Below are 22,367 nucleotides of genomic sequence, written 5' to 3' on the forward strand. Positions count from 1 at the left end.
AAATATGAAATTTATAATAATATAATATAAAAATAACACATTAACTAAGACAATAATCAATATAACATATATTACCATTAATCTTTACAATAGATATATTTTCATACAACATATTCTATACATATAAATTGTCTCCATAACCATTAAAGATATATAACATATATTACCATTAATCGAATTTTCGGTTAATCGAATTTTCGGTTAACCGAAAATATTTGCAATATTTGCAAATAATTCGAATCGAACCGAAATTAAAAAATAATGTATATTAAAAAATAATTTAAATTCTAATTAAATCAAAATATTTACAAATATTTCAAATATCCGAACCGTAACTGAACCGAAATCGAACCGAATATAATTTTTAATATAAAATTTAAAATATAATAACATAAATAAATAAATATATTCGGTTCGGTTAACTGAACCGAAAAAATATCAAAAATCGAAACTGAACCAAATCGAACAAATATCAAATATGCAGTATTTGTATTCGAACCGAATTTGCTCGGTTAATCAAAAATTCGATTCGGTTCAATAGTTCCAGTGTTCGGTTCGATTTTTTTGTCCACCCCTAAATAGCATTATGTTAATAAATAATGATTGAAAATTATATATATATATATATACATATGTATAGATGATTTTCTTACGTCAATGACAATAATGTGTCCCTCTCCCTCCCATAATTGGGGTTTTGTTAAAGCAAATCCGAAAGACGACGACATGAACAAACGAGATTCTCTCAGATCTTAATTCACACCTCCATCATATACATATATATATACCCAATCGAGATCCATTATCGAATATTTTGTTTTGTCATCTCTCTCTCTCTCTCTCTCTCTCTCTCTCTCTCTCTCTCTCTCTCTCTCTCTCTCTCTCTCTCTCTCTCTCTCTATAACCTGATTCGATCATCTCATTAATTCTTCCACTCATCGAATTACTAAATTACCTCAATTTCAAATTCAAAGATCCATAGCGGGATCCAGAGGGTGACCTGGCCATAGATCATGTAGCTGGTAATACAAGAACAGAAAGAAAGAAAAAGTCACAGAGAGAGAGAGAGAGAGTTTTATATATATATATATATGTATATACATATATATATATATTAGTTGCCACTTTATTGAAATCACACATTAAGCAGTCCCATTTTGGGAGCAAATATCATTCATGTAGTTAGTGTGTTCTCCATTCCATTCCACTCCACATATATACATATACATACATATATATATAAGATTTGAATCATCAATAATTGATCAGATGGGTCGCCCTACAGGCGAGCTGATGACGAAAGGGCGACTCCATCTCCAAATCCATCCAACAATTACGACCACTTTCTCTTCCTCCTCTTCCTTCTACTCCGGTTCGGGTTTTGCAGGTTCAAGATCGCTGAAAACCCTACTAGTATTCCCGAGCATAAGTCGTCTTGTTCGCCCCGCCAAATCGCTTCTCCTGAAGCTACTGGTAAGTATGAGAGACGACACTGCGCATTACTTCCCCAAATTGCAACTCATCTTCCGGAAGCTGAGGTTAAGGATGATCATAATGAAGACGATGAAAATTATCAGCCATACCAAGCAGAAGAAGGAGAAGAAGAACAACCCCAAGAAAGTCGCCTTTTTTGGATCTTTCAGGCTGCACTACAACTGGTGCAACTCATCCAATTCTCATGTCATGCCTCTTGGACTTGCTGAGGACAATGTTGTGAAGATCGACGACAACCATGGTGATGAAGATGATGAGCTGGCACTGTCACTGTCAAGGTACCTGGAATGGCTGGAGGAGAATAAGAATAACAACAAGAACAAGGATGATGATGAAGTAGATGATGAGACTGAGTGCTGTAATGATCATGAGATTGATAAGCTTGCAGATTTGTTCATTGCCAATTGCCATGAGAAGTTTAGGTTGGAGAAACAAGAGTCTTACAGGAGGTTTCTAGAGTCGTCCGTCGATCATCTAATTAATTAACTGTATCACTCACATTCACATATGATCGATCATTAATTAATTAATTAATTAATTAATTAATTCTACTGCAATTACTTCTTCTTCTTCTTCAATCTTTTTCTTCGATTTTGAATTTTGAGCCACCATAGCAGCAGGTGGGGTGGGTTTTCTCTTTTGCTTTTTTATCCTGTCTTCTTGGTTTTGGTTCAAAGTGTGTTTTGTGGGATTTGTGCAATTCAATTCAATTCAAATCGAATCAGAATCAAAATCAAATTCAAATTCATATATTCAAATATAAAGAAGCCTTTTTCTTTTTCTTTTTTCCCACATTCATATCATTTTTTTTTTTGGAAAATGATTATACAATTTAATTTTATTTTAAATTTTTTAATTTATTTTTTTTAATTTTAATTAAACTATTTAATTTTAATTAAACTAATCAGTTATCTTAACCTTAATATATAATTATTTATATTATAGTATAATTATTTTCACTAATACATTCTTAATTATCTACTAATTATACTTATCTTAAATTCTCGTGTTTACAGTGACCCAGACATCCAATTGGGACAGAGGGAGTATTAATTCATTTTCCTGCTGGAATCATTTACCCGTTTTTCTATTTTGATTGGTCCGTAACGAAGTATCAATTTCTATTTTTTTTTAGTAATCGTACTATTTATCTAAATATTATTAAGCAAAGTGTTTTTTTATTTTGTTAAAGAAAAAATATTAACTCTATTTACTTAAGAGTTTTGGTTTAGTTTTTTTTTTTTTTTTTTTTTTTTTTTTGAGAATTTCAGAAAAAGAGTTGAGTATATTACATTTGGTTGAGAGCTTTGCCATTAAACTACACATTTATTTCCCTATATGTGTAATAAATTAGCATTGCATATAATAATTTTTAGAAAAATTAATCAATAATGTTAATACTTTTCAATATATATATATAGGTAACCAAAGCAGCGATTTATAATGGAAAAGTTGATCAAAATGAGCACAAAGTTTTAATTGGGCTGGGCTTTACAAAGGCGTAATTGGGCTTTATTATCTACCGAAGCCTAAAAGTCCAAACAAACCATTGGATTCTCTTTTTAATTAATTTATTAATTAAGGGTGTGTTTGTTTGGGGATTAGATTTAATTTTTACTATTCATTCCATTATTTCCCCAAAACATCGAGTCAAACACATATTTTTTATTTTTTATATTATACTAAAAATTAATTTTACATTCAAAACATCACATCAACACCTATTTATATCACATCATACAACTATTCAAATTCAAAATTTTTACTATTCAAATCTCAATTCAAAATCCAATCCCCCGAACAAACACACCCTAAATGTTTTTGGTATCTATGGAATCGAGTCCAATTATTTAAATATTGAATGGGATATGAATCGGATATTGTACTCTCTCCATCCCATGTAATATGGGTGTATTACCGTAGACACGATAATTTAGGTAAAATATAATTAGTAAGTAATTTAAGAAATGTATTAGTAAAAATAATTACTCCCTCCGTCCCACATAATTTTTCCTTATTTTCTATTTTTGTCTGTCCCACATAATTTGTCCATTCATTTTTTAGAAATATAATTATACACTTTAATCTCATTTTAAATTTTAAATTTTAAATTTTATAATTTTTTTAATCTTAATTAAACTATTTAGTTATCTTAATCTTAATTTACAATTATTTTTATTATACAATAATTATTTTTACTAGTACACTTCTTAATTACTTACTAATCACATTTTACCTAAATTCTGGTATCTACGGTAATAGGCCCATCATACATGGGACGGAGGAAGTATTATTGAGTAAAAATAATTATAGATTAAGATTAAAATTAAGATAAGTAAATAGTTTAATCAAAATTTAAAAAATTATAAAATTTAAAATTTGAAATGCGATTAAAATGCATAATTATATTTCCAAAAATAGAAAGGACAAGTTATGTGGACGGACGAAAATAGAGATAAATTATGTGGGACGGAGAGAGTATATTTTTATCGGGTGGATCAGGTCCGGATCTAAAGATAGATCCTAACCGAACTCAATTAATATATTAATAATATATCACATATGTATATAAAATAATAATTTCTAATAATTTTAATACATTTGAAGTCCAAAATCGGGTTCAATTTTAAATTAAAATTTAATAATTCTAAAGTTTTTTTGGGTACTGTCACGTATAGTTTGAGTCGGGTACGGTATAATTGGATCCGGGTATAGCCGTGTCCGATTCAATTCTCAGGTTATTCATGTGTATTTGGGTCGGATCATGAGTCCGGCTAAATCCGACCTATTACCACCGCCAAGGCCATGACAAGTTTATTAAATTCGGCAAAATGTTTATGCAGTTAGTTAAAGAAAAAAAATATTACTACATTGTGTGACCTAACTAGCAGAAATCGTAAATTTATAATTCAAAACCCCACTGCTTCTTCTACGATACTCTCTATAATTTTTTATTAGGGAAAAAATTATTTTTCTCCAAATATAATATTTTTATCAATTTTAATTATAATATAATCAAAATTCATTATTTTTTGTTTCAATATAATCAAATTTTATCTTTTCTTTGTCATCGACGGAAAATGCTGCAATATTATACAATTTCTTCAAATATAAATATAAGGTTTGATTTCTTTTCACGTCAGCATTTTCCGTCGGTTTGTTGACGGTGTGAGACCACAAAAGATAATGTTTGATTATATTGGGACAAAAAAAAGAGATAAGGTTTGATTATATTGGAACAATGAGTTTTTGTTATATTGAGACTAAAATTGATAAAAATTTTATATTTTGACCAAAAAGGATGAGTTTTAGTTATATTGAGACCAAAATTAATAAGATTTTTATATTAAGAATAAAATTAATATATTTTGATTATATTGAAACTAAAAATAATTTTTTCTTTTTTTATTATTTAAATTATAAAAAAATATAAATCAAATTAAATACTACCATCTTTTGTTTCTTCACCAAATGATTTTCAACATACTTTTTTTAAAAAAAATTAATATATGTACATCCTCATTATTTCTATATTATTATACAAATTCATATACTTTATATTTTAAAAAAAAATCAATATTTCTAAAATTATTTCACTATTTTTTTTTTCAATTAAATATATATAGTTTGTTTATAATAAAACAGTAAACTCTTTATACGTTTGTAATTTTATTATTATATTTTAATAAATAATAATAAGCTTAGTGCTATATTCCAAATATAGTATATTTTTTTATTTTTTTTTATCAAATTTTAATAACTTTTATAATATTCTAATTTTTTATTTTATTTTATATCTGAAGTATTAAGCATTATTTTAAAATTTTATATTCTTAAATAAAATTATATAAAATTGTCAAATATAAAAGAATTATTTAAATAAAAAAATTGAAATTTCAATTTTAATACTTCTTTAATTTGATAAAATTATATAAGTTTGATTAAATATAAAAAAATACTCTATATGTCCCACTCGAAAAGACTTTTTTAGAATTTTGTAATAGATTAAAAAAATAATACTAGTATTGTATTAATTAGTGAAAGTGTGCATTGACAAAAAAAAAATAGTAAAAATAGTATTTTTAATTTTATTAATAAAATAATTATATGTATAATAATATTTTTGTACTTTAGATAAAAAAATAGTAAAAGTTTACTAAAATAAAAAATAAATATTTTAAAATATGAAACAAAAAATAGTAAAAATGATATTTTCAATTTATGAATAATAAAAAAGTGGTTGATTAATAAAGGATCATAATTAATTAATTATTTGTTAAAAATATTATAATAAAATTATATATTACTCTATACGTCTCAATTATCGTGTCTATTTTTTTATTTATTTCTGACTAACCTCCTTTTTTTTCAAAAAATAATTATATATTTAAATAACATTTTAAATTTATAATTTTTCTAATTTTAATTAAACAAATAAATTATTTTAATCTAAATTTATTTTTATTATAAAATACTGTTTATTAATTATACCCTTTCGTATTTCTCCTATCTAAAGGACATATTATTACACAAATAACCAAAGCAATCAATATTCAATAAAAAATAAAAAATAAAATAAAATCATATATTAAGGCGGCGGGCCATCCGCACTCGGCCGAACCGGCCCAATTTCGAAGATTTCCCTGTTGCCGGCGAAGGGAGGAAGATAGGAGCTGTCTCACGGGCACCGCGTTCCCGCATCTTCTTCAGCTATAAATTCACCCTCCTTGCTCTTCCTTCGTCTTCTAAATCCTCTACCCGCTCTGGATTCTCCGCCATCTCGGAACATTTCTTAGCACAATCTCTCAACGCATTGCTCCTGCATTTCTGGCACCTGTCTTTCTACAAAATTCGGAATTATCCTCCACACCCGGTTAGTGAATTTCTGTTTGTTTCAGATTAATCTTTTTATGGAGCAAAGCATGCTTACGTTGTTCCTCACATTAAATTCTGCCTTGTACTGCTTTTCATTTTTAAAGTTCTTGGCTTTGTGGGCGTGTCCAGGTCTTTTATTTTTTGGGGGTAAATCAGATCTTAGGTAAAATTTTGGTTTCGTGGAGGCTGTTTTCGTTGTGGTTTACATGAAATTTAGGCACAATTGATTGTTTCATCAATAGTTTTACGGCGCGGTCAGGAACTTGGGGGGTGATGCCTAAGGCTAGGGTTTGTGAGCATAAGATAAATATGACCTGATTAGTTGCTGATGAAATTGTTTTTGCTAAAGAGAATTCAGCTATGCTGCATCCAATTTTAAAAAATTCTGTCAAATTCTACTTGTAAATTTCCTGGGTTGGATTTCAGGTGATGAGATTGAGGATAGACCAGGATATAGGCCTACATGCCGATTCTTCCCAAACACCATGAACTTTTATCAATTTTTTCTGTATGATTTAGGCATTAATTTATGTGGAAAGTTCTGATTGTTGTTAAAACATCATTTTCTGTTATTATGCTATTTGAATGCCATTTGGGAATGGCAAAGCAGTTTTTAGTTTATCAAGAAGCTTCCAAATGTGAAATTTTTAAGTGGGGGGATATTTTCGTTTAATATTTTGTCGTTTAGCTGTCTTTTTATCTTCCGAATTTCGCCGTTAAATGCATTTGTCCAGTAGTATTTTCTTCCTAATATATTGGCTACTATATCTGTCAATTGATAAAGAGCACGTGCTGATCGCAGTAATTTCCAGCCACTAGATAATCAAGTTCTAGTTGAAGAGCTCGCAGTTTTGAGTGTCATCCCTGTATCAAAGGATGGAAATCGACATGGAGTCTGAAATCCACAACCTTGAACAGATAGCGTATGGTGCAGTTCTTCGTGCTTTCAAAGCACAATCTGATGCACTGACATGGGTATATTGTGTTTTCCTTTTTGTTTTCTTTTTCGCAGAAAATTTCTAGTTTCTGGTGTTTGAAGAAACTGAGTGTTTCTGACTTGTTTATGACCTTAATGATGTGTTAACTAGGAAAAAGAAGGACTAATCACTGAACTGAGGAAGGAACTAAGAGTCTCAGATGATGAGCACCGAGAGCTTCTTACTGAAGTCAATGCCGATGACCTTATACGCAGGATTCGAGAATGGAGAGAAGCAGGTGGAATTAGAAATGTTGCGACAAGTGTTGCCCCACATGTCAACAGCAATCAGTTACCGAGTCCTACAGTCTCTGCATCGCGTAAGAGACAGAAGGTGTCCTTTTCAACAACTCCGTATGGCACTAATTCTCAATCTCTACACCCTCAGTCAGTGGCAGGTTCTACACAGCCAGTGTCTTCAAACGTGAAATGGGGGCCTACTTCAGGGCTTGGTGGGCGAAGGCCTAACACTGTATGTTCAAGTTAATTTCTTGGAATGTTTTGAGATAGTTCATCGATTGTGGGTTAATATATGTGTATTTTGGTTGTTTCGTAGGGTCTGCCTGCTTTAACACCAGCTAAACCTATGCAGTATCCGTTCACTGGTCGTCTCTCTTCTGGCGCCCCCATGAGTGATACTCCTGATAACTTACATGACTCATTAGTTGGTCGAAGAGTGATGATAAGGTGGCCTGCTGACAATAATTTCTATGAGGCTGTCATAAATGAATACAATCCTGTCGATGTATGTTCTTCTCCTTCCTTTTAACTTATTTGTTGGGTGGTTTAAAATTTCTGAAGTTTTTTCTTGGTAGTAATTCTGTTTTAACTTGTGAGCATGTATGAAGCATAGGGGTGCAAGTGAGAAGTATGGAAAACTTCTTGCAAATCTATACACTAGAAATTAGGTGATTTAAATATTAAAACCTTGAGTACCTTGATGTTTGGGTTCCATAGTAGTTAATGGTCTCCGTTTGCTTGCTGCAGTTAATATGAAGAGCGAAACTGACTTCATTCCATACCTCCATATAGATACATACATATAATATGTATATCTCCTGTCACTTTTTTAATCTATGATTGTATTTGCTATGTTTCAGTTGGCTTTCATTTGGGCAATGCCTTGATTTATGAAAAGAAACTAATTTTTTCTCCTAGAAATGGAATGATATATCTTGAATTATTAGTCATAATATCTACTTTACTAGCGATAGTAAGTCAAAGATGATCGTGTATGGTGGCTATTTCATGTTTCCCTAGTGAAAGACTTTGAAATACAATTCTGTAATGTATTTATTGACCACTTTAATTTTCACCTGCACACACATATGAGAAGCAAAGAACACTCTCATGGTTCCTACCATTTTTATAATTGACTTAGATGTTTAAGTGTTTATGGCATATATCTGGAGTTCTTTTTGTCTCATTTAAGATTTAATGGGGTTACTCACTTGTATGATGAATGTAGTAAACGTTCAAACTCATTCTATGTTTTGCTTCTTGTTCTCATATTTTAGGGACTCCATTTATTGGAATATGATGGTAACACCCCTAATGCAACCATGGAATGGGTTAACATCAAAGAGGTAGCATTTTGATTCCTACTCATTGCATATTGTTATTGAGATAGTTATTTTTTGTGCTGCACACTTGAATGCATTATAAGGTCAAAGTTAGATGTCTGAAAAACTTATTAGATTGACCATGTGTTTTAATATTTTGCACACTTTACGGATTCAGTAAAAATCAAAGATGCTTTGTCCTTTGAGATTAATTTATCTATATGCCATTCAACCACTTGCCTGGCACCTGATTTAGACCAATAGTAATGCTCACCGGGTTGTTATGAGGCTAAGACATTTGCAACTTTGGTTGTAGCTGTTTTTGTGAAATAAACCAAAGCTGTTGATGCTTATATTTGATGGATTTATGTTTGCAATTTCTGCTGCTGCAAAAATCAAACTCTGCATTACAGTTGTGCATGGCATGGGCTATGGCTCAGGCACTAAGATGTTATCCCATGCCGTTTTTGCACTTGGGTTCTAAATGCGTTGGTGTGCATGCACCACACCACCAACTTGACACCTTGATCACTGCCAGCAACATCTGCAAGAATTAACCCAAAATCTTTGCCCTATGCACCTTTCTTCACTTCAGTTAGTTTCTCTTATTGTTTATTTATAGGTTTTTAGTTTCCACTTTTTAATGTTTTTTCTTCTTTACCTTCCGATGAGTTAATATTATATGGGCTTGTTTTATTTGATGAAGAAATTTGTAATTTTATTTTATTTTCATCATAATAGTGTTCAAATTTGTATTTATATAAATTTGCCTCTTGCTTCTTTAAGATGAGTGATGTGCCCAATGTTATGTTTCTTCATAAAGACTTAACAATTTGCTAGATGCAGTTTACAGCTATTTTTTCAATATCATCTCACTCAGTTAATTTGGTTTCTTCTTTGCAAGTCACCAAACTTTGTTATGTTGATGTAGATTCCTCCAGAGGATATTAGGTGGGTTGGCAACGATCCTGTTACGTCTCGTCTTGTTGAGCCAAGTGCACCAAGCTCTGGACGAGGGAGAGTTTCCTCCATAAATCAAACTTCAATTGAAGTCCAGCCTTCTAGAAATGGAATTGTGTTGGAGGATTCTGAGGAGATTGAAATATTGCATACTGACACCTTGATTAAGAAGGTTTGTGTACGTTGAGTTTTAGGAGTGTAATGGCTTTTGCAAGTGGACTAATTAATTTCCTTGCTATGTTAGGTGGAGAAAATACTTGATGCCAATCAACCTGATAGATCAGAGATTGACAAGGCTAAGAAAATGCTAAAGGTTACATTGCATATATTTGTGCTACTTAATGACTTGTATTATTTTGCACTAAATATACCTACTAATGCAGGAGCACGAACAAACATTGGTTCAAGTGATTGAAAAACTTGCTGCTGCATGTGATAGCGGTAATAGAGATGTTTTAAAATTCAACGTCATTTGATTCTACAGTATTGTTGTTACAATTTTCACTCGGGTGGAATTCAAACCCTTCTTTATATATAATACATGCAAGAACTCTAGCTTGGTGATTCAAACTTATGCTATCATCTGTTTCAATGTTTTCTTCATCAGATGATGAGCATCCTTCTGGACCCCAACGTGGCAGGCAACAAAATACCGATGTTGTTCTTCATGGACCAGGGCATGAGCTTGAGACTGCAGGTAGGGCTAACAGTTATGAATTGGGGGAAAGTTGAGAATAGTTCTTGGAGGATAGTCTAATTGTCTATAACTTTGGAATCCAACCCAACCCTTTCAAAGAAACTGTGTAAAGATCTCTCAGGTATTACTATCTGATGGAAAATTTATATTTGTTGTATGTTGCCGAAGGTAATGCCGTCTGTTGATTGTCATGATATTACTTGCATAAAAATGCAGATGCTGATACAGATTTGTCACCATCATGTTCTGTGTTACCTTTTGTATGTTATTGAGAAATTCTTGTAGCAGATATTATTCTTATTCTTCCCATATATAGGGTAGGTAGGGATGATGCAGCAGTTGTGTTGTTTTTTTGTTGTTCAATATTGTCATGGCATTGCTGTTTTTCCCGATCCCGAGTTCTTTACAAAAGAGATGGAAGGAGAGTGTGTAGCTATAAGGGAATGTACAGCATCACCAGGTTTGTTTCGTTTAATTCAATTTAAACAAGTAAGAATTGTTTACATGTATGTAATGTAATGAATATAGCTGCAAGTGTCTTGGTTGAAGCATGTCAAATGAAACATACATATCATAAAATTACAACGCTGCTGCAGCTGCAGAGAAAAAGAAAGAAAGAAACTGAGAGCAGCGTATCAAGCACAAGTAGGAGTGGTGATGAAGTGGTTGTGGATGAATTGAGAAATGAGATCAACCATTTGGGCATCAAAGGCAGGGCCTTCCATCTGAAAATGGCTGACGCCGTCGACGAGGTGGGTCTGACTATTCCAAGTGTCGAGTAGCTTATTGTGAAGCTGGGAGACACTGGTGAACCCATCCCTGGTCCCCATGACAAACAGCTTCGGCTTTCGGGACTGTAGGATGCCCTTCTGGTGCCTCCCCAGCAGTATCGACGCTGTCCACCCAAACGGGTACCCGATCCCGACATACCCCACCACTTCCTCCACCTCATCCACCGCCGACCCTGCTATGGCCGCACCTGCAGAAGATCCGACTAGGAGAATCCGAGAGGTGGGGAGATGGCGGGAGGCCCATTGGCAGACGGCTACAACATCTTCAACCTCGGAGGAGCCGGTGAGAGACGAGCGGCCGGTGGAGTTCCCGACTCCGCGCATGTTGAAGGTGAGAGAGGTAAACCCTCTTGCTGCTAGCCCCATGGCTATCCCCTTCATCAGGCCCTGGAAACCCCCCAGCACTGAGTACGGGTGCACCAGAACCACCGCCACCTCCGATCCTTTACCTCTGTACACTCGGGCGTCCAGGCTCACGCCGGACGCCGTCTCGATTATACAACTTTCTCTCCTGCTGCTCAGATCCGGATCCATTCCTCCCTCTCCTCTGCTTTGAATATTGACGGCTGAATTGAATTGAATTGAGGTAAGGGAGGTTGGTTGTTGGTTGGAAAGTGGGGTTATGGATGGATGAAAGAATGGCCCAGCCTATACAGCCTTTCTTTATAGGTAAGATGACGATAATAATACTAGACTGGTAGGTAAAGCAATACATACATACTTAATAACTAGAATAAGTTTAACCTACCCGAATCACTGCCTCCATCCATCTATTACTGATGATACATCATCACAGCTTTAACTTCCTTGCTCTTTTCTTAGGCTGTGGTGGTGGTGGAGTGGTTTCTGTTTCAGGAGTGGCCTCCTCCCGGCTCCGTTTTCCGGCTGCTCGTTTCGGCGGCCTACCAACATTCCTCTTTCCGGGGCTACCATTTTCCTTTTCCTGGTCCTGGCCTGTCTTTGTTTCTCCTCCTCTACTTCTCCTTGCTCCTTTCTTCGCATTCTCGGCTTCTTGTTTCGATCCTGATCCTTTGACAGCAGCACAGCTGCTTTCGCTTGTCAATGGCATGTTCTTTAGGGCATCTAACAACACACTGTTGTTGTTGTTGGAGGGAGACCCTTGCTTCATTCTGTTTAAGAAGTTTGCTGCTCCGCGTTTCTTCGAGTCCGATGATGCCTGATTCTTCTTTGCCTGGGCCTCTGCCTCCTCTTCTTCTTCCTCCTGCTGCTGGGAAGACGACTGTTTACCCGATTGCGTCGCTCTACTTTTGCTGGACTGTTTACCCGATTGCGTCGCTCTACTTTTGCTGGACTGGCTGCTCTTGCCCTTTTTCTTTGCGCTCGCGGAAACTGAAGAGATTCTATCTCTTGTTCTCTTCTTGGTGATCTTAGGCTCCTCTGCAGTGCTCTGAGAGTTTTGCAGCTTCTCACCCTTCTCCTCCTCGCCCAATTCTTTCTCTTTTGTTTTGTTGTCAGCTGATGCTGATGCTGATGCTGATGCTTTTGCTGTAATTGAACTGCGCTTGCGAGACACCATCAATGGCTGCAACATTAAGGAGCGGGACGGCTCACGTTCTTCTTCTAATTCTTCTTCTTTCTTAGATGCCGTTGATAGAGATTGCAACGAAACATGTTTCCAAGATGAGGACTCTGATTTGGCATGTTGTTTACGTGATTCAGAAATCTCTTTGGATATGAGCCATCTGATCTCAGAGGCAGCACTGGCCTCTGCAGAATTCTTGCTGAAGAATACAAGAGCATTATTCACTAGTAACAAAAGATCCCGGAAGAACTTGACCGAATCTGAATATAACCCCTCCTTCAGCCTTGCTTCAATCATTCCAAGATCTCTGTGCTGCAGAATCAACTTCTGATATTTGGAGCTTTCCTGCACCACATTATCATCATCACCATCATCATTGTTGTTATTATTATAAATAAATAATGATCAAAATACAGTTTTGAGCTGACCTGGCTGCGAAGGCGCCGCTCAAAAACAGAGCCGAATTTGTGCGCCCGTATGGCCTGCAGAAACCCAATCAACGGCTGTGATTCAATCGGCGAATCTTTTGCGGCTCGAGATCGAGATTGATCATCGCCACTGGTGCACCCGCGCCGCACCTTATCACTCCCCTCTTCCCCTTCCTCGACCTCCTTCCTCGATCTGCTCGCCGAGCTCTGCACGTCCGAGTTCTCTTTCATGGCCTCTCCGCCTCCGCCCTCCGCCTCCGACTCAACCGGCCCGCCGGCCTCCCCTCTGCTCGGCTCGGCTTCGGCTTTACGGCGGTCCGACTTCTCTATGCTATTCGAGCTCCCGTTGCAGGAGTCTTCTCGAACCGGTTTCCGGTCCGGTTCGGACTTCACCTCGCTCGTTCGCCCGGTTTTATCTTCTCCGGCGTCTTCTCCGGCCGTCCGTTCCGGTTCCGATTCTTTCTCGGTGGCTCTCAACTTCTCTGACTCCGGATCTGTAGAGTTCGATTCGTTCACCGACAGTTGATCCTTTTCGATTCCCTCGCCGGCGATCGGATCTCCGTCTTCCGCCGGCGCGGCGGAAACCGGATCGGCATCCGTTTCCCCTTCGCCGTCCTTTAGATCTGCCTCGTATGTCTCTCCCCTCAAGCTTCTCTCCCGCTCCTCTTCCATTCTTCTCATCTTCAGCTCCAACGACCTGTACAGACTAAACCTAATCAACAAAATTGGGATTTAATTCCTTAACTATTTATCATCTCCGTTGCGATCCCTAGCCGAACAAAAATGCCTATGGACATAGTAAAAAATGGAATCAATTACTCGATGTTAAGGTCGTAACGCTGGAGTTCACGGCGGAGTTCGGCGACTCTTAATTTGCGGAGGTGGTCGAGAAAAAGAGGGTGAGCGTGGGGGAGTTTGGAATCGTGGAGAAATCGGCGCTGGAGGTCGAGGTACTTGAGGCTACAAGTATGGGGGGTGAGGGAGAGATTCCGTTTGTGAAGCTCGGAGGCAATGGAGTCCCAGGCGTGGGGGCCGTGGCGGTTGACGGCGAAGGCGAGGAGGAGGTCCTCCCAGGTGCCCCATGGGGAGGCGTCTTTGTCGTCTGCGCCTGTGTCTTTGGGGATGCCGTCCGGTTTGGTCATTGAAAACAACCAACTGTAGAGAAGTAGGTTCTGCAGATGATTATATGTTTATGTAGAGCGAGGAAGGAGGAGTACTGTAGGTATGAAGGGTGGGTGGCGGAGGTGCCGTGACAGTCGCCGTCGGAGACGACGGAGGAGGGACGGACGGACGGGTAGCAGGAAATAAGGAAGGAGATTTGTATTTGGTTTATGAAATAATCCATCTATACCTTTCCTTTGTATACATGTTTTTTTTAAATTAAAAAAAAATAATAATAAAAAATAAAAAAAATTCGAAATCCTATACATTTTTAAATCCAAGGTTTTTTAAAAGGCCCCTTTTGTTTATTTATTTAGAGCGTGTTTGTTTGGGATTGGATTTTAAATATACTATTAATTTATTTTTTTAAAAAATATTAAATTAAACATATTTTTTTATATTATATTAAAAATCAATTTTACACTTAAAATATTGCATCAGCACCTATTTATATCACATCATACAATTATTTAAATTCAAAATTTTTACTATTCAAATCTCATCTCAAAATTTAATTCCCAAACAAACACACCCTCATCTATTTATACATGTTGCTTATGTTATGAGTTATGAGTTATGAATTCTTTTCCTCAACCCAATGTTCTCTTCGGGTGTGGTTGTTTGGGCTTTGGATTTTGAATTGGGATTTGAATAGTAAAAATTTTGAATCTGAATAGTTGTATGATGTGATATAAACACATGTTGATGTGATATTTTAAATGTAAAATTTATTTTTACTATAATATAAAAAATAAAAATTAGGTGTTTGGTTTGATATTTTTAGGGAAAAAAAATGGGATGAATAGTAAGAATCTTACAACCGAACACACACTTCCTTTCTCTAGTTTCTTCCACAACATTTTTATTTTATATTATTGTCTATTCAATCTATCCATTTTTTTTTATTATTTTGCTCTATTGATAACAAATATTTAATTTTTTATCTATTTAATATTATAAATACCTTTACAATTTATAATATATTATACAAATATTATTATTTTTATACTCTTTTCGTCTATTAGTGTAGATACTTGAATTTAGATAAAGTAAGATAACTAAATAATTTAATTAAAATTATAAAAAAAATCAAATATGATTAAAATATATAATCAATTTCCAAAAAATTGAAGGACAATTTATGTTGGACGAATGAAAATAAAAAATATGGACAAATTATGTGGGACGGAGAGAGTATCATGCAATACTAATAAAGATAATTTAGTTTTTTTACTTTTATTTTTAGTCTGTCCATCGCAAATGTATCAATTTCTTTTTTTTTCAATAAATATATTTTCCACTAAAATATAAAATTACTTCATTCTTTATACAAATGTCATCAAATAATATCACTTAATATAATAAATGTTAAGGGGTATAATAGTCTTTATGTATATCAGTTGTACCACGTATTAATATAATATTAATATATTAAAATCTACGTGTAAAAAGTAAACGGATGTGATGAACGAAGAGAGTATTTTATTTATAAAAAAGATTGAGAAAAATGAAGAAAAATGGAGTAAGATAAACTACTTAAGGGTGTGTTTGTTTTGGGGATTGGATTGGATTTACACTATTCATCTCATTTTTTCCCCCAAAAATATCAAATCAAATACCTATTTTTCATTTTTTATATTATACTAAAAATCAATTTTACATTCAAAATACATCAACACCTATTTATCTCACATCATACAACTATTCAAATTCAAAATTTTTACTATTCAAATCTCAGCTCAAAATCCAAAGCCAAAACAAACACACCCTTACAACATTCATTGGCTGGTGCGCGTGGCATTGCGTGTTTGGACGTCTTTTTACGGTGCGACTGTCCATATGTGTGATTGGATTTTTTATTTTAAATTTTGAATTGTTTTTACATTAACATTTTATTTATATAATAATACTAATAGCTTTATTTAAATATACATTTAATATGATAGAAATAAACGTGTAATCTAATAAAAATATTGTTTAAATAAAAAAATTAATATTTAATTGTATATTTTTTCCTAGGTTGGTTGAGGAAATAGTGTGCTAGAACTTTCTTCAAAATATTGAATTTATTGAATTGTAATCTTGAATAATATATGTATTTAAATTTGAAATAAGGGTGCGTTTGTTTGAGAAGTTTGAATTTTAGTTGAATTTAAATAGTAAAAATTTATATTAAAATAATTATATGATATAATATAAATATGTGATGTAATGTTTTAAATATAAATTTGATTTTTAATACTCTTCCATTCCGTTATAAGGATAATAATATTATAAGATACTAATATAAGTATTTTTATTTTTATTTTTTTTAGATTTGTATTATATTTTTATATAATAACTAATATTAAAATAAATATATATATATGTTATTCATTAAAAAGAAATTAATGGTAAATGGTAATCGATTTAATAATTAAGGAGGGTTTTACTTTAGTATCAGATAAATTCAAAGCAACAAAACTGGGCCTGAATTTCAATTGATTGTGTCTTATTGAATTTCAATCTAAGCAAATAATAACGTATGACTTCTGACTGACTGTGAGATTATATGTTCAAACTCCTGACAATATAGGTCACACATGGTTCGCTTAGTATGACTTGCTTGTCAGATCTAATTTAGAGGATATTAAATTTGATTGGGAATTTATGCAGTGCGTATCTAATTTAGAGGGTATTAAATTTGATCGGGGATTTATGTAGTGCGTATATTTTTTTAGTACCGATCAAAAAAATAAATAAATAAATAATAATAATAACGTACATACGAACCTGTCACCTGTAACACTTCAAATTCAAATTCAAATATATGTATCAGCAAACTTGAGGAGCTCTTTCTCATTTGTTTATTGCATTTTTTCTATCGTCTATCTATTTTAGTCCATTTGAACATGTTTGCTATCTTCTGTTTTCCACGTGGCACTATCGGATGTGTATTCAATTGAAATTTTAATGGATTTTATTTTTTTTATTTTAAAAATTTTATGAATTTTTGGGAGTCTACGGTAGATTTTAGTAATTGATTTACATGAATTTTTATAGATTTAATTGAATTCTTTATGAATTTATATAAATGTCTTGAGACTGTAGAATAATCTTTTTATGAATATATATAATTATATAAATTTATATCAAACACAAATTTTATAGATATAATATATTTATAATTAAAGTTACTTATATACTATTAAAACACAAGTTTTATAAATGTAATATATTTATAAATTATTATATATTATTATATTTTTATAAAATAAAATTTAATATTAATTATTAATAACATAGAAGCATGGTAACATATGTAACACTACTATGTTATATATTAATATTTTAAATTTTATAATTTTAGTATTATATTATCATTCAATATATCAAATTAGTTTTATATTTATTTATTAGTTATTATTATTATTTATGTCTCAATGAAAGGTTATCATTTTTCATTTCTATCCGTTAATGTTACTATTTTCTAATTTAGTAATTGTACTGTCTACTTAACATAATAAATATCATTCCAACTTACACTCCAACTTACACTATATTACACAAATATAATCACTTTTGTATTACAAAATACTAATATGGGCATTTCTGTTTTTTTCGCTACAATTCATTATAATACTAATATCCAAAAATCTACGTCCAAATAATAAAAAGTAAACGGCAACTTTGCATCGGGATGGAAGGAGTACAACTTTTTTACATAAAAAATAAATACATATATAAATAAAATAAAAAACATAATTTATGAAATATTAAAATAAATAAATAAATAAATATAAATTAACGTTCAACGAAAAATATATATTATTAAAATATTTATTTCACTGTCATCAGAATGACAATATAATATATTCGATAATTGAAAAAGAAGAATGACATCGGAATAAAAATATATTATATTCGATAATTGAAAAAGAAAAATAATACCGAAATGACAATATATTATATTCGACAATTGAAAAGAAAAGACGATAATAATACATATTTATTATGATAATAATATTTTTTAAAATTATATTTATAATATAAAAAAATATATTTAAAAAAATGATAATTTGCTAATATATTTTAATTTTTAATTATTATTTTTATTAAAAATTATAATAATATTAATAAATATTATCATATTATTTATCTCTTATACAATAAAAAAAATAACAACAACAACAATAATAATAATAATAATAATAATAATAATAATAATTTTAAGAATCCATCAAACATATTTTATACTATACAAAATTTTCACAAATTTCCATTAAAATCCATAGATTTTGAAAATCGAATACTTGGGAATTTTTAAAAAAACTTCTGTATTGAATACCTCTAGTCTTTTTAAAAACTTTTAAAAATCTTTGATTGAATACACTTACATTTTAAAAGTCCAACAAAATCCTTATGAACAAAGTTGCTATTCAAATTGTTTCAAACAATTATTTTTCTTAATTTATACTATTATATTAAATATTTATTTTAAATTCAAAACATTAATCAATATCTATTTATATTATATTAAATCAAAACTTTTTATTAAAACAAAAAACCAAAAGCCACGAACAAACACACCCTAAACACCTTGCATCAATCCATCGACTGTTCATCTTTAACATAATTACAATCTATTATTACTGCTGCTCAAGATCAAAAGCAAAACCAGATAGATAGATAGATAGATAGATGAAGCTCAGGCATGACATGATTCGTTTCAATAAAGAAAGCAACAAGCTTGATCAAAACTCAATGCCCATCCATATATGAATCAATGGACAAACACAAACACAAACACAAATCAATCATTTATTTTGTGCACCTTTCAATCCATTGTTAGCTTCTTTGCCAGCTTCTGCCGCCGCCGCCGACAATGACTTCTTATCCCCACTGCTCCTCGGATACTTCTCCCGTTGAGGATCAGACAGCAGAAACTCCATTTTTCCGGCAGCCATATCTGATCTCAATTCACTCAGCGCCTTACTCAACAACCCATTCTCACCTTGGATTACCTCCAGCTGTTTCTTCACCTCTGTACACATCTTCCCAAGATTCTCATACGTATCATCGCCCCCCGATTTCTTCCCCTTCGAATTTGATTTACTCACGTGTTCTATCCCAATTTTGTTCATCACCAACAGCGGCAGCCTAATCCCAGCCATCCGATTGCTCCCCTTCCTCCCCACCACCACAGCGTCCATTTCATCCGCCATCGCCGCCTCCTGTGGTGGAAACCTAAGCCCCCATCGGCAGTTCACCACCGCGAAATCCCGCAGTGGCATGGCTGTTTTGGCGCTCATTTCCGTACCTTTGACCAGCCGACCCAACGCCTGCCCCGCCGCGGCCTTCGATTCAACCGTCACCGGAAGAAAACCAGTCCCCTTCAAATACCCGTTGTTGATGAAATTGTCCTCCCCAACAGCTCCGCCGCTCAATTTCTCCCCAAATCCCTTGACAAGCCCCGATGAATGCGATTTCTTGAGGGAGAAATCGCCGAAATCGGGCTTGAAGTGGATGAAGAAGCTAGGGTTCTGATTTCCAATTAGGTTAAATTCGGCGCTCATGGTGAGAGGGCTTTTGTTGGGGGAGCCGAAATTCCCGATCCCCGTTTTGAAAACAAAGCTGAAAGGGTTGTGGGAATCATTCGGACGGTAGGAGAATTTGAGAGAAGGACCGGAATCGAAGAACGTGCTGAGATTTAGAGATAACTCCTTGGATTCGCCGGCGGAAACCCCAGACTGGAATGGCAAATTGAGAATGTTGAGAGGGACTTTAGCCCTCATCAACGGCGCCTGTTCATCCCTAAACTTGATTGAAGCCTTCATAGGTGAAGGAGACGAAGCAATCAAGCAATCAAGCGAATGTTGTTGAGCTTTGCAGCAGTAGGTGTTGTAGCAGTTAAGCTTCAGAATTCAGATGGGAAATGGGGACGGGATCTGCGTGCGTACATATAGACGAAGAAGAAGAACCAGTAGAACAACGAATAAACGAAATTAATGGTAAATACCAACGATGTAGGGGGAGGTTGGAATTAGGTTCGGATTTAGGCTCGGAATTGGAATTAGGTTCGGGTGGGGTTTTCTGTATGATTATGAATATGACGGATTCGATTGTGATTTAATTTTGAATTTTGAAATTAATAAGGAAAGCGTTTTAAGTTAGTGTATAATTTGAAATTCAAGCTAAATTTTAATCAATAATTAATTACGCGTGTGAGTGAAGAGTTGTGGGCAAAATTTAAATATTTTATATGTTATTTGGACCTTTTCAACCTTAAATTAAATATATATATATATATATTAGGAAAAATGGACAAATTGATTGATTTGCTAATTTAAAAAATATTTTTATTTATATGCACTCATCAGGTCATCAATAACTTGCTAAATTGTGTTTAATTTCAAATTTTGAATTTGCCTCTAATAATTCAAGTTGGGCTAAGTAGGGTCCAGTAGGTGTGTCTGTTTGGTGATTGAATTTTAAATTTACTTACTTATTTTTATTTTTTATATTAAAATTATTGGGGTGCAAACTCAAGTCCCATATCGGAAGTTATGGAGAAAATTTTACACCTTGTAAGTCCCGAGTGACCCAGTCCCAACAAAAATATTACATCAATACATATTTATATCATATTATACAACTGTTCAAATCTAAACAACATTTGTGTTTTGCACGAAAATTTAGGTGGGGAGTATTGGATACTGAGATATGTGATTGGAAAGAGAAATGATTATTCGTTTTTTTATTTGAGAGAAGTGATGGGATAAAGTGAAATATATATTAATATATGTATATAAATATTATTAATTATTTCTAAATTTGGACAAATAAAAAAGAAAATATTGTAGGGTGTTTAGGACTGAAGGAATATTATCTAGTTAATTAATTTGATTTAATATTTGTTATGCAAATTTATTTTAATTATTTTTTATTAGATAACCGAAAAAATAAAATTTGAAATATTTTTTATTTAAATTTTTTATATTAAATTATTATGCATCCAAAGAATATTTTACCAATTATAAAATAATACAAGCAATTAAATAATATAAATAAATAAATAATATTTTTTTATTTATTATAATTTTTCAATATTTAAAATCCCAATCCCGTTTTGGAGCCAAATACCTCCAATCTTTGCTGTAGGTACCAAAGAAAAATGAGATGAAGCCAACATAAAAATAAAAATAAATATAATTAACAATAAAAATATAAAATAACTATAAAAGTTTTAATTTAAGCAATATTTTACATAAAAAATTTCAAAAAACTTTACTCTAGATAATATTGATTGATTTTCTTCTATACTAAGAAGATGAAATAACTGTGATGGGTGAATATATTTTTTATTTTTATTTTCCGAACGAAAAAATCAAATATAAATTTTACTTTTCATATAAAATATAAAATTAATTTTCAATTTTTATTTTTTAATTTACAGTAAAATTGACATTAACATTTAAACATCATGGTAACGTATATTTATACTACATTAAATAATTATAAAAATTTAAAATTTAAAATTTTATTATGTAATTATTTTTATTTTTAGGAAGAAACAAAATTCAAATTTAAATTTTATTATTCGTTAATTTTTTCTTTCGAATTCAGATTTTATTATTCGTTAATTTTTTCTTTCGAATATATTAAATTAAGTACGTATTATTTTTTATTACATTAAAAATTATTCTAAAATCAAAATATTATATCAATATATATTTATATAATATTAAATAATTGATTCAAATTACAATTTTATTATTTTAAACTCAAATTTAATTATCTAACAAAACTTAAAAATATGAGTGTCAATAGTTATAAAATATAGTTAAAATCTAATTGAAACTATTAACGTGGACAGTAAAAAAAAAAAAGAAATGGACTAA

The 22,367-nt window shown here is 32.5% G+C and overlaps 5 protein-coding genes across 7 annotated transcripts; 2 read left to right on the forward strand and 3 right to left on the reverse strand.

The window, feature by feature from the left end:
- Positions 1-1,174: 1,174 nt before the first annotated feature.
- LOC127263920 (uncharacterized) lies at positions 1,175-2,032 on the forward strand. Its single transcript, XM_051293228.1, has one exon. It carries the CDS (start codon positions 1,270-1,272, stop codon positions 1,978-1,980), a length of 711 nt encoding a protein of 236 aa, XP_051149185.1. The 5' UTR covers positions 1,175-1,269; the 3' UTR covers positions 1,981-2,032.
- A 4,063-nt stretch (positions 2,033-6,095) lies between these two features.
- Positions 6,096-10,731, forward strand: LOC127263479 (protein EMSY-LIKE 3-like). 2 transcript variants are annotated; one of them, XM_051292521.1, is made up of 9 exons: positions 6,096-6,367; positions 7,172-7,344; positions 7,458-7,817; positions 7,938-8,090; positions 8,863-8,931; positions 9,839-10,039; positions 10,112-10,180; positions 10,251-10,308; positions 10,475-10,731. In XM_051292521.1, the coding sequence occupies exons 2-9, from the start codon at positions 7,246-7,248 to the stop codon at positions 10,597-10,599; spliced, it is 1,134 nt and encodes a 377-aa protein (XP_051148478.1). In that variant the 5' UTR covers positions 6,096-6,367; positions 7,172-7,245; the 3' UTR covers positions 10,600-10,731. The 2 variants fall into 2 exon arrangements, with proteins under 2 accessions (XP_051148478.1, XP_051148477.1); XM_051292520.1 differs by having other exon boundaries at positions 6,097-6,367; positions 7,902-8,090.
- A 372-nt stretch (positions 10,732-11,103) lies between these two features.
- On the reverse strand, positions 11,104-12,251 carry LOC127263480 (uncharacterized). Its single transcript, XM_051292522.1, has 2 exons — positions 12,104-12,251; positions 11,104-11,921 (listed from the first exon to the last, which is right to left on the reverse strand). The coding sequence occupies exons 1-2, from the start codon at positions 12,123-12,125 to the stop codon at positions 11,200-11,202; spliced, it is 744 nt and encodes a 247-aa protein (XP_051148479.1). The 5' UTR covers positions 12,126-12,251; the 3' UTR covers positions 11,104-11,199.
- Positions 12,146-14,669, reverse strand: LOC127263478 (uncharacterized). 2 transcript variants are annotated; one of them, XM_051292519.1, is made up of 3 exons: positions 14,146-14,669; positions 13,327-14,023; positions 12,146-13,243 (listed from the first exon to the last, which is right to left on the reverse strand). In XM_051292519.1, the coding sequence occupies exons 1-3, from the start codon at positions 14,466-14,468 to the stop codon at positions 12,146-12,148; spliced, it is 2,118 nt and encodes a 705-aa protein (XP_051148476.1). In that variant the 5' UTR covers positions 14,469-14,669. The 2 variants fall into 2 exon arrangements, with proteins under 2 accessions (XP_051148476.1, XP_051148475.1); XM_051292518.1 differs by having other exon boundaries at positions 13,327-14,038.
- A 4,465-nt stretch (positions 14,670-19,134) lies between these two features.
- On the reverse strand, positions 19,135-20,470 carry LOC127264171 (uncharacterized). Its single transcript, XM_051293598.1, has one exon. The coding sequence runs from the start codon at positions 20,301-20,303 to the stop codon at positions 19,284-19,286; it is 1,020 nt and encodes a 339-aa protein (XP_051149555.1). The 5' UTR covers positions 20,304-20,470; the 3' UTR covers positions 19,135-19,283.
- Positions 20,471-22,367: the final 1,897 nt, after the last annotated feature.

This window comes from Andrographis paniculata, unplaced genomic scaffold (assembly GCF_009805555.1).
Source record: "Andrographis paniculata isolate CXL003 unplaced genomic scaffold, ASM980555v1 Contig69END, whole genome shotgun sequence".
In the NCBI taxonomy this organism is placed as follows: domain Eukaryota; kingdom Viridiplantae; phylum Streptophyta; class Magnoliopsida; order Lamiales; family Acanthaceae; genus Andrographis; species Andrographis paniculata.

What these genes read in the sequence shown, in the direction of transcription:
- LOC127263920 (XM_051293228.1), top strand. Translation starts at nt 1,270, where the DNA reads ATGGGTCGCCCTACAGGCGAGCTGATGACGAAAGGGCGACTCCATCTC.
- LOC127263479 (XM_051292520.1), top strand. Translation starts at nt 7,246, where the DNA reads ATGGAAATCGACATGGAGTCTGAAATCCACAACCTTGAACAGATAGCG. An exon ending in AATCTGATGCACTGACATGG is followed by an intron (nt 7,345 to 7,457) that starts GTATATTGTGTT and finishes TGTGTTAACTAG; the next exon opens with GAAAAAGAAGGACTAATCAC. An exon ending in AATGGGTTAACATCAAAGAG is followed by an intron (nt 8,932 to 9,838) that starts GTAGCATTTTGA and finishes ATGTTGATGTAG; the next exon opens with ATTCCTCCAGAGGATATTAG.
- LOC127263480 (XM_051292522.1), bottom strand. Translation starts at nt 12,125, where the DNA reads ATGGATGGAGGCAGTGATTCGG. An exon ending in GGATGGAGGCAGTGATTCGG is followed by an intron (nt 11,922 to 12,103) that starts GTAGGTTAAACT and finishes AATTCAATTCAG; the next exon opens with CCGTCAATATTCAAAGCAGA.
- LOC127263478 (XM_051292518.1), bottom strand. Translation starts at nt 14,468, where the DNA reads ATGACCAAACCGGACGGCATCCCCAAAGACACAGGCGCAGACGACAAA. An exon ending in CGTTACGACCTTAACATCGA is followed by an intron (nt 14,039 to 14,145) that starts GTAATTGATTCC and finishes TTTGTTGATTAG; the next exon opens with GTTTAGTCTGTACAGGTCGT. An exon ending in AGCGGCGCCTTCGCAGCCAG is followed by an intron (nt 13,244 to 13,326) that starts GTCAGCTCAAAA and finishes AATGTGGTGCAG; the next exon opens with GAAAGCTCCAAATATCAGAA.
- LOC127264171 (XM_051293598.1), bottom strand. Translation starts at nt 20,303, where the DNA reads ATGAAGGCTTCAATCAAGTTTAGGGATGAACAGGCGCCGTTGATGAGG.